Here is an 18,855-nt window from a genome sequence, read left to right as displayed (position 1 = left end):
CTCTGGGGTGTTAGCCACCCCTCCCAGTTTGGTGTCATCTGCAAATTTGATCAGGATGCCCTTGAGTCCATCATCCAAGTCGTTGATAAAGATGTTGAATAAGACCGGGCCCAAGACAGAACCCTGTGGCACCCCACTAGTCACTCTTCTCCAGGATGAAGAGGAACCATTGATGAGCACCCTTTGGGTTCGGTCAGTCAGCCAGTTACAAATCCACTGAGTGGTAGCATAGTCTAGACCGCATTTTACCAGCTTCTTTACAAGAATATCATGGGGCACCTTGTCAAATGCCTTGCTGAAATCAAGGTAGGCTATATCCACTGGGTATATTCTGGGTCAGCTTCAAGGGCAGCCCCGCTTATTACTCAATTATCTGAGGTGCTGCCCCCACAGCAGAACCTGCCCCCACCCTAAAGAAAGATCAACAACTTTGATTTCCTTAAAAAAGGGGGGGAAACCCTCCGCGGCCCCCACCCCAAATCCTGGCTATGCCCCTGAACCCTGCCCCCAAACACCCCAAAAGGAAAAGCATTCCTTTTGAACACAGAGACCGATCCGAACCCGCCTTCTTGCCACGGTTGCAGGATTGCAGAGGGAAGCAGCTGCCCTCTGTTATGGAAGAGCAGGGCTGCAACTGGCATTTGCCAGTAGGGTCCAACCCTCCCTGGCACTCTTCGCAGAGGGTGTTTTGCTGGTTTTGGCCATAGCCAATAGAATTGGTGCTTTTGAATTCTGGTGCTGGAGGAGACTCTTGAGAGTCCCATGGACTGCAAGAAGATCAAACCTCTCCATTCTGAAGGAAATCAGCCCTGAGTGCTCACTGGAAGGACAGATCCTGAAGCTGAGGCTCCAATACTTGGGCCACCTCATGAGAAGAGAAGACTCCCTGGAAAAGACCCTGATGTTGGGAAAGATGGAGGGCGCAAGGAGAAGGGGACGACAGAGGACGAGATGGTTGGATAGTGTTCTCGAAGCTGCCAACATGAGTTTGACCAAACTGCGGGAGGCAGTGGAAGACAGGAGTGCCTGGCGTGCTCTGGTCCAGGGGGTCACAAAGAGTCAGACACGACTAAACAACTAAGCAACAACAACAACAACAACAACAACAAATAGCTCCTTATCCAAGCGCGGTTTGATATTCTTCTCCCAGTGTTTGCCTAGACAGGCTCCTCCATCTCCCAGCTCTTGGCCTGACATTTCCTCTGTCTTGAACCTGTTCCTTCTTGCCCTCCTTTCTTTTAAGTGTTTCAATGCTTCCTTCCTCTCCCTTTATAGCCTGTCTTTCAAGTAGGCAAATGAGAGAAAGTCCTGCAGCGTTTTCCAACCTTCCTCCTGCAGAACAAAGAACATTTTCCACACTGTCCGCTCTTAACCCAGAAAACCACCAACCTTGGAACCAAAGTGGGTTGCAAGGGATTCTGGGTAGAGTGGTACCCAAGATTATAATAGGTCTGGAAACTGAGGCTTATGGGGAACGGTTGATAATCATGGGTACCACTTTACCCAGAATCACTTGCAACCCACTTTGGCTCCAAGATCGGTGGTTTTCTAGAACACTCCATCATGGTTTTAAATGCATAATTAGGGCATGTCATTTAAGGGGGCGAAACTTAAGTTTGCAAGTTTCTTCAGTGAAGGGTCTTGAAAATATTGGGTGCAAGGAATTAAAAACTGCTCCATTTTTGTGATTTGACAACATTTAGCTTGGTAAGTCTACATTTCATGGGGAAAGTGCATGAACTGCTTTCAGAAACCCAATGAATCTGAAAATGTCAATGCTAAATATTAATGGATAACTGCAAGTATTTGGCAATCATTTCTAATTATTTCTAGTCAATTATACACACATTTTACAGAGCAAAACTATAAAGGGGCAGCTCCAGCCAGTTGTTTTTTTCTTGGGGGGTACACAGTACTGGCACCTTTTTTGTTTCCTAGAAGAAAAGCACTGGTTAAAAGTACTTTTCTTAGCCAAATAGATCATTGCCAGAATCAAAAACCTTTGATAATTCCAAGCAGCCTGATTGGTACAAATGTGAGCTATATTCTCTGCATGCACTCTTAATAGAGATGAAGTTTGTTTCAATCTTTTTCTTCTAGCCTAATTGGTTCAAAACTGGGAATGGAATACGACAAGGCTGTATATTGTCTCCCTGCTTATTTAACTTACCAGTATATGCAGAATTCATCATGCGAAAGGCTGGGCTGGATGAATCCCTAGCTGGAATTAAGATTGCCGGAAGAAATATCAACAACCTCAGATATGCAGATGACACAACCTTGATGGCAGAAAGTCAGGAGGAATTAAATAACCTTTTAATGAGGGTGAAAGAGGAGAGCGCAAAATATGGTCTGAAACTCAACATCAAAAAAATGAAGATCATGGCCACTGGTCCCATCACCTCCTGGCAAATAGAAGGGGAAGAAATGGAGGCAGTGAGAGATTTTACTTTCTTGGGCTACATGATCACTGCAGATGATGACAGTAGTCACGAAATTAAAAGACGCCTGCTCCTTGGGAGAAAGGTGATGGCAAACCTAGACAGCATCTTAAAAAGCAGAGGCATCACCTTGCCAACAAAGGTCCATATAGTAAAAGCTATGGTTTTCCCAGTAGTGATGTATGGAAGTGAGAGCTGGACCATAAAGAAGGCTGATCGCCAAAGAATTTATGCTTTTGAATTATGGTGCTGGAGGAGACTCTTGAGAGTCCCATGGACTGCAAGAAGATCAAACCTCTCCATTCTGAAGGAAATCAGCCCTGAGTGCTCACTGGAAGGACAGATCCTGAAGCTGAGGCTCCAATACTTTGGCCACCTCATGAGAAGAGAAGACTCCCTGGAAAAGACCCTGATGTTGGGAAAGATAGAGGGCACAAGGAGAAGGGGGTGACAAAGGACGAGATGGTTGGACAGTGTTCTCGAAGCTACCAGCATGAGTTTGACCAAACTGTGGGAGGCAGTGGAAGACAGGAGTGCGTGGCGTGCTCTGGTCCATGGGGTCATGAATAGTCGGACACAACTAAACGACTAAATAACAACAACAACAATGTCTGTCACTTAAAATTATGGTTGCCTTTTTATGTAGAAAAGCGATTACCGGTAAACCATCAGTGAATGTCTCAAGCAAAACTACTCTGACCTGGGTGCAACAGTCCCAATGGGCTCTGACTAAAGCAGTGTTTCTCAAACTTAGGTCCCCTACTGTTTTTTGGACAACAGTTCCCATCATCCCTGACCACTGGTCCTGCTAGCTAGGGATGATGGGAGTTGTAGTCCAAAAACAACCAAAGGCCCAAGTTTGGGGAAGCCTGGACTGGAAGCAAGGGTGGCATTCACTCAAAGTGACTCAACAATTAATAATAATCCCTTCGCCCTAAGGCCACACAGTTAAAGCACAGTGTTAAAAACAGTCTGAAACAACAACCAGATGGAGGTAGGTCCTAAAAATGTTGTTGCAGGAATTTATGTATAGGTTTTTTGGGGGGTTGCCCCTCCAGCAGATATCATGCCCATGCAGCCCACTACCAAAACCAGCACAATCGCTTTTGTGACTTTTGTGATTTGTCCCCACAAAAGACCCCATCACAGTTTCTTCCTATCTATTCCAAGGGCCTTTGCTGCACGATACCAAATGTAAGAATTCACTGATAAATGCATCTATGTACTGGCTCACTGGGAAAACTTCAGAAATTCATATAGACCTGTGAGTTCATCTGCTCAGCAGCCCCTCTGCCTGAGTGATAATCCCTGGCATCCTGATACCTGAGTGCCAGACAGGCAGCCATTCCAGAAATAACAAACCCAGATGAAGACAAAAGGGTGTGATTAACTTGGCTGGGAAACAGGGAAATGTAAAGATCTCTTTTGCTTCACTTGATGGGTGTTTGGTGGAGGGCAAGGAGAACCATGGGGCAGGGTCCAGGATGCTCAGATTACGGCCACCAGACCTCCCCTTTCATGATGTAACCGTGATGTATGAGTGATGTAGTTTGAGGGGGTGTAACACGGGGATGAGCAGCTAATAAAAGTTTGGGTTCTCTCTTGTTCTGGGCTTCCATCTTGTTTCACCTGGTGGCAGGTGGGAGTCCTGTCGCGACAGTCTTCAATCAAGACCAAGCCTGCTGTTTTGCTCTGGTATTCCTGGCTGGTGTCCTCAACCCAAGTGTCAAAGGCCAGGTTAGAGGAGTGGGCCTTCAGCATTTGTCGAAAGCTGTACTACGAAGATGCCAGACTCACCTCCGTGGGTTCCAACATTTGGAGAGTGTTTCTCAACTACGGGTCCCCGGCCCAGTAGATGGCAGTGTGGAGAGTGTTTTGGCAGCTACAATTGGATCCATTCAGAAAAGTACAGCATAATACAGCATTTTGAGGAAAAATACATTTATGGAAAGATACATTTCAGTGAGGATACATTCAGAAATGCAATTTTAAAGTCACTGAGAAAGGCACAGCAAAACGACACATTAGATACTGCGAAAACAATACATTCTCAAAGGATGCATTCTCCAAGGCACAATTTACATTCATGTAGGGTTCTAAGGCAGAATACTATTATTTGATATTTTATTGGTAGGGTTATTTTCCTCCCCCCCCATCCCTCTGACCCTGACTGTCTTACGACGGGGGGCGGGCGCAAAGAATGGAAGGGGGCATATTCGGGGGGGGGGGGAAGAGAAGGGTTTTTAATCATCATATTCAGCCCAGTATTCTGGGGTATAGGTTAAAGAGGGCAAGGGCAGAGCTGGGATGGGGCAAAAAAGGGTCTCTTACAGGGAGGGCTCAGGGGGCATACGATGGGAACCTTTCAGGGAGGGGGGGCATATTCAGGGAGGGATTAAGGGGGCATATTTAGGGAGAGTTTCAGAGGTGGAGGGGACATATTCTGGGAGGGTATCAGGGGCAAGGGGGCATATTTTGGGAAAGTTTCAGGGGGGAAGGGGCATATTTAGGGAGGGTTTCAGGGGGCAGGGGGGCTGAAATATACTACTCAGTACACAACAGGGGCATATTCCAGAGGTGGCTGAAGGGAGAGGGAGCAGAAATATGAGACAATTTCTGAGGGGGACTCGTGGGGGAGGGGGATATTTTCGGGGGAGACCAGAAGGGAGGGGGATGCAGTGTGGATCGAGGGAGAAGGGGACAAGGAGGAAGAAGGCAGGTTTTGGGGTGGGATCAGAAGGGTAATGGTGGGTTTAAGTGGGAGAGATGGCTTAATTATAGGGGCGGTCATCAGGGGGGAGCAGGGGGGTTCTTGAGAAGTGCGGAGGGTGGAAACTTGTGGGGTATGAATTATGGGGTTTTGCCGGGTGGGAAGGAATATTTTTGGGATGTGGGGGACAGGAACCCGAGAGATGGGGCGGGCAGGTGGTTTGGGGGGCATGGAGGGGTGTTTTGGGTTTTGGGGATAGGGATAAGCGGAGCCTGGAGAAAGAGGGTGCTGACAGGTCCCAGCCCATGCACTTCGCTCCTTGGTGCAATTTCCTGTGTAGAGCAGAAGGAACAAAGAAAAGAAAAAAACACCTTTTGAGTATTTCTGTGGCTAAAATCTCTGGAGCTAGAAGCATGCCTGGATCCTAACTTTGCCTATGTCTGCTTCCTGTGTATGGTTGCCATACGCTACATTGCCATACATTGATTGATATGTTCCGGATTTCCCCAGACATGTCCAGGATCCCAGTGACAGAATTAGCGTCCATGGGGAATTTTGAGAAAGCAGTAAAATGTCCGGGGTTTTCTTTGAAACTTTCCCCAGAAAAGTGCAACAAGTTTTGTGTCCTGATTTTTACTTCTTGAAGTATGGCAACCCTAGATGATATACCCGCTGGGATGTCGCTGACAAAAAGGACTATGGGCTTCCTAGCCCTGCTGGTGGACCAATTTATCAGCACGCCCCAGAGTGAGTGTGGAAAGTTAAAAACGATAGCTCCCCAACACTCCAGGACTGAGGGGGCAAGATAATGGCACATCAGTGAGGCCTTGTCACAAGTGGGGACCCTAGTAGCTGCCTAAGGATGCTATGTGCTACCAGGTTTGTGAGTTCGTGGAGATAAAGGAGCAGAAGGGACCTGAGGAGAAGGATCAGGAGATAAAGAGATAAAGGCAGGGAGAGATGGACTAGCCCTTCCTCAAATGCTAATTCTGGGGTGATGTATTTATGAGGCATACCTTCGTCCTAGGGACGCGGGTGGCGCTGTGGGTTAAACCACAGAGCCTAGGGCTTGCTGATCAGAAGGTCGGGGGTTCAAATCCCTGCGACGGGGTGAGCTCCCGTTGCTCGGTCCCTGCTCCTGCCAACCTAGCAGTTCGAAAGCACGTCAAAGTGCAAGTAGATAAATAGGTACCGCTCCGGCGGGAAGGTAAACGGCGTTTCTGTGCGCTGCTCTGGTTCTCCAGAAGCGGCTTAGTCATGCTGGCCACATGACCCGGAAGCTGTACCCCGGCTCCCTCAGCCAATAAAGCGAGATGAGTGCCTCAACCCCAGAGTCGGTCATGACTGGACCTAATGGTCAGGGGTCCCTTTACTTTACCTTATCATCATCCTAGTTCTCCTGAAGCTGCTTCGTCTCAACTGCCATAACTGCTTTGCTTCTGCAGCATCGCGTTTGAATTCACTGGCGTCTCCAGGGACACCGGAACCCAGGGCACAAACGGCTGCAAATCCCAGGCAACCAAACGGGGATCCTCCAATTTGTTGGTCAAAGTAAACCTCCCCAGCAGTCTGCTTAACGTTGGTCCATGGGAGATGATAACTTGGGCAGGCGTTTTGTATCCATCTTCAGTTAGCTGCACAGACTCAGTATCCAGTCACTGTGTGCTTTTTCCAACTCCACCGATTCCCTCATAGATTTGGGGGCATTTGGGGGCAGCACTCCACTGGTTTCTCTTCCTCTGCCTTCATTGGCTGAAATGTCAATTTGCTCAGAGTCCCCCCACTCCACCCCCTTTTAAATCCTTTCCCCCCTGGGTGCGAAAGGACAGTAAGGAGGGGGCTATCTCACCAAGAAGTCCCATTCCTTTCAAAGGGAAGCAAAACAACCACCCCAGTTCCAAGGCTTTCTGTGCATACCGGGGGAACCAAAGACTTTTGCCTTCCACCCCTGGCAATCCCCAATAATAATAATAATAATAATAATAATAATTTATTATTTATACCCTGCCCATCTGGCTGGGCTTCCCCAGCCACTCTGGGTGGCTTCCAACCAAATACAGTGGTACCTCGGGTTAAGTACTTAATGCGTTCTGGAGGTCCGTACTTAACCTGAAACTGTTCTTAACCTGAAGCACCACTTTAGCTAATGGGGCCTCCTGCTGCCGCCGTGCCGCCGGAGCACGATTTCTGTTCTCATCCTGAAGCAAAGTTCTTAACCTGTAGCACTATTTCTGGGTTAGCGGAGTCTGTAACCTGAAGTGTATGTAACCCAAGGTACCGCTGTATTAAAATACAGTGGTGCCTCGTAAGACGAAAAGAATCCGTTCTGTGATTCTCTTCGTTTAGCGGTTTTTTCGTCTTGCGAAGCAAGCCCATTGACGGATTAGCGGATTAGCGCTATTAGCAGCTTTTAGCAGCTTATCGGATCAGCTGATAAATGGCTTAGCGGCTTAGAAAAGGGGGGGGAGGGGAAAAAACCAGCAGGAACTCGCAAGACATTTTTGTCTTGCGAAGCAAGCCCATAGGAGATTCGTTTTGCAAAGCACCTCCAAAACGGAAAACTCTTTCGTCTAGTGAGTTTTCCGTCTTGCGAGGCATTCGTCTTGCGGGGCACCACTGTACAGTAATACATCAAACATTAAAAGCTTCCCTAAACAGGGCTGCCTTCAGATGTCTTCTAAAAGTTTGGTAGTTGTGGTTCTCTTTGACATCTGGTGGGAGGGTGTTCCACAGGGCGGGTGCCACTACCGAGAAGGCCCTCTGCCTGGTTCCCTGTAACTTGGCTTCTCGCAGTGAGGGAACTGCCAGAAGGCCCTCAGAGCTGGACCTCAGCATCCGGGCTGAACGATGGAGGTGGAGATGCTCCTTCAGGTATACTGGGCTGAGGCCATAGCTCCTTTATGCCCTCACTGCTAGCAGGGCAGCCAGAGTAAGAAGCCCTCTACCTTCAAGAGAAGGTCTCCATAGCGGGCGTCACTCTTTGCAGGTGAACGCCCCTCTCCTGATAGGCTGGAGGAACCACATGCTACCTATTTTAAGGCCCACCCTATTCTTGCGACTGTAAACTGTCCCAACTTATTTCAAGGTTGCATTTTTATATTGTTGTAACCTCCCCTCGGACCGTGTGGTGAAGGAAATAAATGTCACAAAGCTTGCCAAAATAGGCAAGTCAAAATCCAGTCTTTGTTGGAAATGTAAGGAGGTGGAGGGTACTGTGATGCACTCATGGTGGGGCTGTGGAACAGTTAAAAATTGCATTAACGAGGAATTTAAAAAGATGCTCAAAATCTCTATAGGAAAAAACCCAGAGGCTTATTTATTGAGTATAATGGGCAAGGATATACCACAAGACAGGAAAACACTATTTTTATACGCTACAGTGGTACCTTGGGTTAAGTACTTAATTCATCCCGGAGGTCCGTTCCTAACCTGAAACTGTTCTTAACCTGAAGCACTACTTTAGCTAATGGGGCCTCCTGCTGCCACTGCGCTGCTGGAGCACGATTTCTGTTCTCATCCTGAAGCAAAGTTCTTAACCTGAAGCACTATTTCTGGGTTTGTGGAGTCTGTAACCTGAAGCATATGTAACCTGAAGCGTATGTAACCGGAGGTACCACTGTACTGCCACAGCAAGGCTCCTGCTAGTAGCAAAGAACTGGAAAGGAAATCACATCCCCACAAAAGAAGATTGGCTAAACAAATTAACGAGTTCATTGAAATGGCAAAAGATATCAAACAAACCAGAATTTAAGGCAACAATGGAAATGGTTTGAACACTATATGAGCAAACACTGCTCCAAAAACAACACATTGATCTGTTTAGATTAAGTTTGTAAAGTTGATTTAGAAAAAACAAGAGTAAAACAAGAGGTTTAAGGATCAGAGATAAAAATTGCAATGTGAATAAAAAAATTACAGGCTAAGTGAAGACGAGCACTGGTGGAAGGAAGTCACATGGGTGTAGGTAATGTTAACTTTTTGTATGTTTAAGTACGTTGTTCAATGTTTCTATTATTTTTTCTTGGTATGTAGTGTTTGTGTGTTTATGTCTATATGTAAATAAATGTGGTTTTTTAAAAAACAACAGCTATGGGTCCCCGGTTCTTGTTTGACTACAACTCCCATCACCCCTCACCCCTGGTCCTGCTTGCTAGGGATGATGGGAATTGTAGTCCAACAACAGCTGGGGACCAAAGTTTGAGAGTCCCTGATTTAGGGGCTGCCACAGAGAAGGCCCTCTCCCAACCTGCCCCCCTGAGCTTCAGAGAGAGGAGGAACCCTCCTCTGCTGATCTTAACACACCAGAGCACGCCTGTGGGGAAGGAGGCCATCTTCCAGATATTTGGGGTCCGAGTTGATTGGGGTTTTAAGAATGAAGCGTTTGGGAAGGAAAAAACTGAGGCTGTACCCAACCTAGCAGGTCTTTCAATAGTTACTTTATTTTAACATCTTTTGTTTAATTACAGACAGTAAAATAGCTCAAATAGGTAGGAGGGCGAGTGGAGAGGAAATCCTGGATGTATAAAAACCCTCCATGGTCAGCATGGAAATAAGAACATCCAAAGTGCTTCTGGAATATTCGCTGGTTTCTCTTTTCGGCCACAATAGGGGAAGAAAGCAGCCTCGTTTCAGTTTGGAAAAGCCGAAATGACGATGCCTTGCCAGAGCGGGAGCAGGAAGGGGAGGTCCCAAGAAGGTGTGAGTGTTTTTGGGGGGGCGGGGAATAGGAGCAAAAAAAAAAAAAAAAAAAAACCACCAAATTTCTCCATTTCCCAGTTCTTCAGCCCTTTGGCAAAGCTGGTCCCCTCAGGCTGATCCCTCACCCCCAGGCAGTTTTATCCTCTGGCGACAAAAACATAAAATGCACAAGCTAGGGGAAGGAAATAAAACCAACCAGGAGGGAACCAGGAGCCACAAGGCAGATACTGACATCTCCGCTGAGATTGAGGTCTTTCTCTCTCTCTCTCTCTCTCTCTCTCTCTCTCTCTCAACCAAGCTTGTGCAATATCAGAATTGGAAGCCCCCCACCCTAGAGAGAGGACCCTGACCTTCCCAAGATCCCACCAGCAGCATATCCTGGACTAAAAGAGTGATCCCTCCAAATCAGTCACAGGGAAGAGGTCGAGAAGGATCTCGAGAGGATCAAAGCCCCGGAAGCGGTGTTAAGTCTCCCCAGCCCCTGGACAAACGGATCCCCGAAGCCTGCAGATCTCAAGACGGGAGAGTCGTCAAAATGCCCTGATGAATTTTCCCCTCCCTGGAACGCGTAACAATCCCTGCGAGGCTGGAATGAAGGGGGCCCGAAAGCCAAGGGTCAGCCCTACACAATTCCCGAATCCCCTTCCCCAATCCCCTTCCTGTCTCCACCCCAAAATTACCAGAAGCCCCCCTCCCCTGCTCCGTACTGCGCTGGGGACGGTGGCCAGTAATAGTCCATCTGAGGCTAATCCACAGTTGGCATCAGGATGGAAAAATTCACACACACAAACATGCACACAGGCTACACGTTCTCCTGGGGTTTTCGGCTTGGGCTAGCTGGGAACACAACGACAGGACCAACAAAGTACCCGGGAAGAGATTAGAGCTGGCGGGCAGCTAGGCTGAGAAGCCATCCTTGCCCAGAGATGGAAGAACCCTTGTCACTATGACAAGGTGGCGCAGGAAAGAGGCAGAGGTAACGGATCAGCTCTTCCCCTTGAGCTCCGAACGCCTGGGCAAACCGAACAGTTTCTCTGCAGCGACGCAGAACCCACGGGAAAGGTGGAAGGGGTCGGGTGTGTTTGCACACACCTAACGGAGTTGAGCTCTGATCTTCCGGGACTGGAGGAGGGGAAGAGGGGAGAGGCTGGCAAAGGCAGCCCTCAACCTCCGCCCCACTCCTCCAGGCTGGTGGGTTGCAGAATCGTGAGTGCTTTCAAGCTGGGAAAAGATGAAGGAGAACCGGTGGGAGGGCAGGGGAAAAAATCAGAGTAGGTAAGGAATAAATACAGTCTTCCAATATATTAAAAAAAATTGTTATCTAACGTTCTGGCTGCCGTTTTCTCGGGTTGCCTGTGCGCATTACACAACGCTAGCAAAGGTGAGGGTCGCCCTGGGACAGTATCTGCCTTCTGGGGGGTGGGTGGGGGGTATTACAGACGCAGTCCTCAGCACACACACACCCTGCAGGAGATGCTCAGGCTTAATCACCACCCCACCTGCCAAAATATCCCTTGCTTTGTAGTGAAGGCTGATGTCGGAAGGAACTGTAACCAAAAAAAAAAGGAAGGAAGGAAGGAAGGAAGGAAGGAAGGAAGGAAGGAAGGAAGGGGGATTTGTTGTTTGCCTAGCGCAGGGGTCTCCTGGCAAGAAGGTGGGGGGGGGGGTGCGAGCTGGCAGAGCTGGAGGGCAGCTTACATCATCCCCATTTGCAGCAGCGAATTGGCATACATCATTGGCTTGACGTTCGGATGAGGCTGGGGAAGGAGGAAGAGAGGTTTGGTTAGCAAAGGTGCACCCCTTTCTAGAGGAGGGGTCCTCAAATCAGGTCCCCGTCCCCTTGGTTCCATAAACTCCCCGGTGCCCCCTGTCCCATCAAAAGCACCACTCAGAATTGTAGCAAATTGTTCCAATTAAAGCTTTTTGGTTTAACTGATTCAGCAAAACCGACGCGATTGATCCAGTGACACCTGCGTGAAAAATATTTTCACACCTTCTTACAAAAAGAAGGGAGAAGGAAATTGATAGCATGAAATGTTTTTACATGACGGCTTCCTGAACATGCACACGTCTTCACCTACCACAGGTGTTCAGTAAGTACCATATTTTTCGCTCCGTAAGACGCACTTTTTCCCTCCTAAAAAGTAAGGGGAAATGTGTGTGCGTCTTATGGAGCGAATGCAGGGGGGAGGCAGGCAGGAAAAGCCCCCAAGAGCCACACACAAGCTCTGCGCGGCTCTTGCGGGCTTTTCCCCAGGAGGGAGAAGGGACTGACACGGCCAGTCAGTTCCTTCTCCCTCCTCGTAGAAAAGCCCGCAGGAGCCGCGCACTCCTTAAAGGGTGTGCGGCTCCTGTGGGCTTTTGCAGGAGGTGGGGGAATTGCCGGAGAGGCTGCACAAGGGTAAAGAAGCCAAGACAGCGAGCGGGATGGATCCCGCTCGCTGTTTTGGCTTCTTTGCTCTTTGGGGCTGGGGGGGGAGGGGAACCCGGGCTTCCCCTGGCAGCCCCAAGAAGCTCTCTCACCAATAAGGGGGAAATAATATATTTTTTCTTGATTTCCCCCTCTAAAAACTAGGTGCACGTTATGGTCCGGTGCGCCTTATGGAGCAAAAAATACAGTAATTCATAGGAAAATCAACAGCTCTTGCCAATACGGCTACCTTGTGACTTCTGCCAACTCAGGATTGTGAATACAAACAGACTTGGCCAAATGCAACATCCCGGGTCATCCAGTCAAACTTTCTGCAGTGCAGAAATCTTTTGCCCAATGTGGGACTTGAACCCACAGCCCTGGGATTAAAGGCCTGTTTGCGTGGACAGATCCCAGGAAGGGGGCCGAGTGGGAGTTGGGGCATCGGTGCAGGCGCACTTGAGAGCTGCGTGCGACCACTAAGCGCATCGTTCCAGTGCTGTGACTCACCACTGCTGTGAACTGGTGGAATTCCGGCCGCAAGTCTGAGCCTTGCAAGTGAATGTAGGAACCCTTATTGCCCATCTGGTCACTGGGAAAGAGAAGGTGGGGGGATAGAAGAGGGTTAGGGCAGCATTTTCTCAGGGTTTTCAGAACCCCCTCCCCGTCCCCCAGAAAAGGCGGGGAGCGCCATCAAGGGAGGGCATGAACGGTTTTTGCACATTATGGGGGCTAACAGGCCGATAAAAGGCACGGCAGGAAGACCCAATGCAGAGGAACGGTGGATCAAAATCTGGGGCACTGCCAAGCTTACAAGTATGGTTAGGGTTAAGGCATGCGGTTCCTGAGAGGTTGCCCAGAAAGGAACATGGCCCTTTGGCTGAGAAGGGATCTCTATCCTTGATTTAAAGGCTCTCAAGTTAAGGCCAGCAGCTGGCTAAGTGTCCCACCGACCTAAGGCGGCTTCCAGCGTCCCTCTCCGAGGAAGGCAGCCTTTGTTAAAGAAGACCTCCCAACCTCTCTGCCTGACAGAAGCGAGCCAGCAGCAGAAAACCACAAGCTGGAGTTAACTTTTTATCAGCACGAACAGGATAATAATAATAATAATAATAATAATAATAATAATAATAATAGTTACAGATAGGTAGCCGTGTTGGTCTGCCATAGTCAAAATAAAAAAATTCCTTCCAGTAGCACCTTAAAGACCAACTGGAAGGAATTTTTTTATAATAATAATAATAATAATAATAATAATAATAATAATAATAATAATTTATTATTTATGCCCCACCCATCAGGCTGGGTTTCCCCAGCCATTCTGGGTGGCATCCAACAAAACACTAAAATACAATAACCTATAAAACATTAAAAGCTTCTCTAAACAGGGCTGCCTTTAGATGTCTTCTAAAAGTTTGGTAGTTATTTTTCTCTTTGACATTTGGTGGGAGGGCGTTCCACAGGGCGGGCGCCACTACCGAGAAGGCCCTCTGCCTGGTTCCCTGTAACTTGGCTTCTCGCAGCGAGGGAACCGCCAGAAGGCCCTCGGCGCTGGACCTCAGTGTCCGGGCAGAACGATGGAGGTGGAGATGCTCCTTCAGGTCTACTGGGCCTTTGAGGCCGTTTAGGGCTTTAATGGTCAGCACCAACGCAAAGCGAGATGAGCGCCGCAACCCCAGAGTCAGCCACGACTGGACCTAATGGTCAGGGGTCCCTTTACCTTTACTATTTTGGATTTATGTAACTGAAAACTAATAAAAAATTGTTTATATATAAAAAAATAGGAAGTAGAGCACTACCACGGCAGCGTGCCCCCTCACTCACTCACCAGTAGTTGGGGGCAGAGAAGACAGTGACACACTTGCCATCATGAGCCATCTCATACCCTTCCGGCTTGACTTCGTGGCTGCGGATGATGTAATCTAGGTGGTTGCGTTCAAGGAAGCTTTTGGTGACGTCGGGCCCGAACTGGCAGCTCACGCCACGCTTGCTGATGGACCGGCCGTTCTGGGTGGAGGAGAGAAAGACACCCTTGAGTGCAACGGCAGCCTTATAAACATGAGATGGGGGTTGGGGGGTTGGGTGCCCAGTATGCAGGCGACACCAAGAAATCCACTGGCATTCATCTGTCTCGGGAGACAGAATCGGGCAAAAGGAGAAGAGCTCTACAGCAGAATTCCCCAAGCTTGGGTCTCTTGCTGTTGTTGAACTACAAGTCCAATCATCCCTAGCTAACAGGACCAGTGGTCAGGGATGATGGGAACTGTAGTCCAAAAGCAGCTGGACCCAAGTTTGGAGAACCCTGCTCTATAAGGCAGGAGGAGGAGGAGGAGGAGGAGGAGGAGGAGGAGGAGGAGGAGGAGGAGAAGAAGAAGAAGAAGAAGAAGAAGAAGAAGAAGAAGAAGAAGAAGAAGAAGAGTAGTAGTAGTAGTAGTAGTAGTAGTAGTAGTAGTAGTAGTTTGGATTTGATATCCCGCCTTTCACTCCCCTTCAGGAGTCTCAAAGTGGCTAACATTCTCCTTTCCCTTCCTCCCCCACAACAAACACTCTGTGAGGTGAAAATAAAAAAATTCCTTCCAGTAGCACCTTAAAGACCAACTAAGTTCTTGGTATGAGCTTTCGTGTGCATGCACACTTCTTCACCTCTGTGAGGTGAGTGGGGCTGAGAGACTTCAGAGAAGTGTGACTGGCCCAAGGTCACCCAGCAGCTGCATGTGGAGGAGCGGAGACGCAAGCCCGGTTCCCCAGATTACGAGACTACCGCTCTTAACCACTACACCACACTGGCTCTCTCTCACTGGATAGAGAAGGCCGTACTAGAGGTGGTGCCGCTATGTATATCGAAGACAGCACTCAGCCCAGCAAAGGGGCAGACTCCTCCACAGAATCATTGTGGGAGGGGATACCAGGCCCCAAGAGTAATTTAGTCCTGGAGAAATGCTACCGTCCCTCCCCACCCGGTCAAAATGCCCATGGAGATCTCGAGATGAAGAATGAAATCAAGGAAGCATCCGAAAGAGGAGACGTTGTGGTCATGGAGCAATGGGCACACAGCTCATGAGTCTCACCAAAGCAAGACCTACCTGGGGTTGAGGGTCTGACCACAGCAAGTCGCACATGGGACCTGCAAATGAGAAGGAGGCGAGTTCAATACATGAGCGGGGAGGAACGCAGGCACAGAAAGTGAGGCCTGTGGCTGGTGGAAACCAATGATGGCTGCCAGCTGACTGCCGATCAACCACCTCGGACTCTGCGATTGCCAGGTGAGGCCTTGCTGGTGGTGCCACCACGGGGGGATGCCTGGCTGGCACTGAGTCGTAACAGGGCCTTTCCTGTGGCGGCCCCCCCAGTTGTGGAACGACCTCCCTAGTGAGGTGCGCCGGACTCTCCATCACTGTTAACTTTCAGGAGGTATTTGAAAACATTCCTGTTTGCACCCAGGCACGTGGTGGCTGAAGACTACTGTTCTGGGCAACCCTAAGGTCACTGGGCGGAAGAATGGCTCTTAATTGTCACTGCTTTTAATTGCAGTTGTTTTGAGAACGCTTTCACTGGTTTTCAAATGTCTGCTTTTGTTTTAAATGGTGCTTCCGCTTGCTATCCAGGCTCTTTGGGGAGTTGAGGGCAGGATATAAAGTCAATCAATCCATTAATCACAGAATTAAACCTGCCTTTGCCAACCGACCTGGTGCCCTCTAGCGATGTTGGACTGGACTCTCCTTTATTGAAGGTTTTTAAGTACAGGTTGGGTGTCCATCTGCCATGGATGCTTTAGTTGAGATTCCTGCATAGCAGGGGGTTAGACTAGATGACCCTCGGGGTCCCTTCCAAATCTACAATTCTGAGTCAACTCTCAGGCCTTCTGCCCTACCCCTAATCTGCTCAGATCTAGGGTTTACACCTCTTTTTTCTTCTTCTTCTCCTCCAAGCATGGCTTCTCTTTCTTAACAGGAGCAGACTGCCAGCAGTCTTCCCCATCACTTTTTTCTCTATGCCAGGGAAGCTTCACCTGCCAAATTTCTGCTCCTCAAAAACAGGGGAAGCAACAGCAAGACAGTAATAAATACATGAATAACCATAGTTCAGAGGTCCCGGGCCCTAAGGAAGTCAGACTATCCTCCACCAGGGCCTTTTCAGTGACGGCTCCGACCTGGCGGAATGTTCTGTCCCATGAGACTAGGGCCCTTCAGGATTTAACCTCCTTCCGCCAGGCCTGTAAGACAGAGCAATTCTGCCTGGCCTTTAATTTGAATTCAGCCTGATCTTTTATTTCCCTCCCCTTCCCTCCCCCTCCTTTTATGAAGATCACCCGCTCTGAGACCCCACTGCTAATTCTCCCCTGGCCTCCTCGCTGGCCCAAGTAGTACCAACTCAGCCAAGCTAGCCCTGGGGATTATGTAATGCTTATTTCCCCTAAATTGATTTTTGATTTTTATTCATGTTTTTATACTGTATTTTATGCTGGTTGTATAATTAAGCATTTTAAATTTGTTGTTAGCCTGGTTTTTGAACCGGGAAGGCCGGGGTATAAATAAAAAATTAGTAGTAGTAGTAGGTGGGTGGAGAAAACAGACAGACAGCTAAGCCTAAAACTTTTAGATGACTACATTGGTCAGATTCGCCAGTCAATCCCAAAAGGTTTAAGCTAATAAAAAGGTGCCCCTGGTAATTCAGGCAGGAAATTTGTATTCCCCCCCTCTAAGAAGGGCAACCACAACCTGCTAGGCAGGAAGGGAGTGAAGGGGGGGCAGCGCTGTCCTCCCACATGGGGCTGTAAGCGTGTCCTAATTTTCAGAAAGCGTCCTAGTGGAGTTTATGGGAGAGACAACCCATCCAAGATCCCCTTCTCCATGGCAGGAAAAAGCCACCCTCGTTCCCTCCCAATAATTAGCCATAAATTAAGTGCAAGTGGCAAGTGCCATCTTAAAAGAGGTGCTCTTGGAAGAGAAGTGGATGTCTCTTCTCAGAGAGAGCTGCTTTCGTTGCAGCTCAGAACTGTTCTCTCCCCCCCCCTTAGATCTGCCAAAAAAGCTGCAAAACATCTTCATGTATGCAACAACAGCTGTGAGAGATTTAATAACACAAGGATGGAAGACTGAAGAAACCCCAACTAAAGAATCATGGCAAGAAAAACTGATGGACTATGCAGAACTGGCAAAACTGACATATAAGCTACCGGACAAGGATAACTGTGACTTTAAGGATGAATGGGAACCCTTTACAAAGTATCTGAAGACGCAACAAAGTGAGCTGGACTCCTTGGCTGGCTTTGAATAAACATTCACAAACTTTTTATTGATAATAATCAGCTAAATAGTTTGAGGATCTATTACAACTGTGTAACATGCAGAAAACAGCATTTTTAGAGAAATCAAAGACTGGAACTGAGGGAAGCCGGGGGGTGGGTGGGTTCTGTGTGGGAGGGAGGAAAAATAAGGATGATATGTTTCTGGATGATATGTTTTGTTTTGTTTTAATTTTGAATAAAAAAGTTTTGTTCTTTTAAAAAAAGAACAGTTTCCCCTCTCTTGTGCAAATTTATGCCCATTTAAATCGCATAGCCCAGAGTTTCCTAAACGTGGTGGATCTCTGGCTGTTTTTGGACTACAACTCTCATCACCCCTGAACACAGGTCCTGCTAGCTAGGGATGATGGGAGTTGTAGTCCCAAAACAGCTGGAGGGCCGAGTTTGGGAAACCCTGGCTTGGTCGACCAAAACCTGATGCAATGAATCAACAAATATTTCCTTTCGTGACTATTCCCTTGCTCGTAGCATTGATAGCCATACCTTCTGGGGCAGAGCACCAGGAAGGTCCCAGCTTCAGCATCTCCAGGTAGGAAAGCAGCTGCTGCCAGTCAGTGCGAACAATATGGAGCTAGACGGACCAATCTTCTGGCTCATTGTAAGGCGACTTGCTTTACTCCTATGGGTACACAAGGCTACCCAATCCCCACCAGACAAATCATTCCACCCCAGTCCCCGCCACCGCTCACCCGAATCTGGAGGTTGCCGATTCCTCTCGATCTTCCTGATATCGTCTAACGTTATGCCGTCTTCACTGAAGAGGCCACCGTGCATTATCTACCCAGGGGGAGAGAAGAGGAGAAGGAACAGCAAGGGTCACAAAGAGTGCTCAGCTGAGCTGCGGTCCCCCACCCAAGCGGCCGGCTGCTCACCAAGACTTTGCCGTTGATGCACTGCGCCAGAGGTAGCCACTCAAAGACTTCGCTGAAGAGCTCAAACATCTGGGCTGTGTATTTGGCTTTGACCTCTCCCTCAAACCCATAGATCTGGTTCATATTGTCCGTTTCGTGGTTCCCTAAAGAGCAGGAGGAGTTAAAAGGCCAAAATGAAGGGGGATTTTGGTTTGAGTTTGCAGGAAAGGGCTTCACCCTACCTCCCATCCCTAAACCTCAGGGCTGATGATATTACAGTCGTACCTCAGAAGTCGAACGGAATCCGTTCCAGAAGTCCGTTTGAATTCTAAAACTTTCGGAAACCGAAGCACGGCTTCTGATTGGATACAGGAAGCTCCTGCAGCCAATTGGAAGCCGCGGAAGCCCCGTCGGACGTTTGGCTTCCAAAAATAGTTTGCAAA

General features: G+C 48.4%; 1 protein-coding gene and 2 long non-coding RNA genes across 3 annotated transcripts in view; 1 reads left to right on the top strand and 2 right to left on the bottom strand.

Annotated features, from left to right (window-relative positions):
- Positions 1–430: 430 nt before the first annotated feature.
- Positions 431–6,483, bottom strand: LOC308590648. Its single transcript, XR_014009838.1, has 3 exons — positions 4,239–6,483; positions 2,171–2,279; positions 431–1,332 (listed from the first exon to the last, which is right to left on the bottom strand). It is a non-coding gene; the product is annotated as an uncharacterized lncRNA (long non-coding RNA).
- A 2,399-nt stretch (positions 6,484–8,882) lies between these two features.
- LOC308590632 lies at positions 8,883–11,163 on the top strand. The gene is made up of 2 exons (XR_014009819.1): positions 8,883–10,608; positions 10,820–11,163. It is a non-coding gene; the product is annotated as an uncharacterized lncRNA (long non-coding RNA).
- Positions 9,568–18,855, bottom strand: part of PPP5C (protein phosphatase 5 catalytic subunit) — a 30,561-nt gene continuing 21,273 nt past the window's right edge. Inside the window, 6 exon segments of the mRNA XM_081200385.1 lie at positions 9,568–11,606; positions 12,770–12,851; positions 14,085–14,263; positions 15,340–15,380; positions 18,251–18,338; positions 18,434–18,576. Coding sequence (XP_081056511.1) covers positions 11,544–11,606; positions 12,770–12,851; positions 14,085–14,263; positions 15,340–15,380; positions 18,251–18,338; positions 18,434–18,576 — 596 coding nt within the window. The 3' untranslated portion in view covers positions 9,568–11,543.

The sequence above is a fragment of the Podarcis bocagei genome, assembly GCF_964188305.1.
Source record: "Podarcis bocagei genome assembly, chromosome: 7".
Lineage (NCBI taxonomy): Eukaryota > Metazoa > Chordata > Lepidosauria > Squamata > Lacertidae > Podarcis > Podarcis bocagei.
This window is presented reverse-complemented; position numbering and strand designations above follow the sequence as displayed.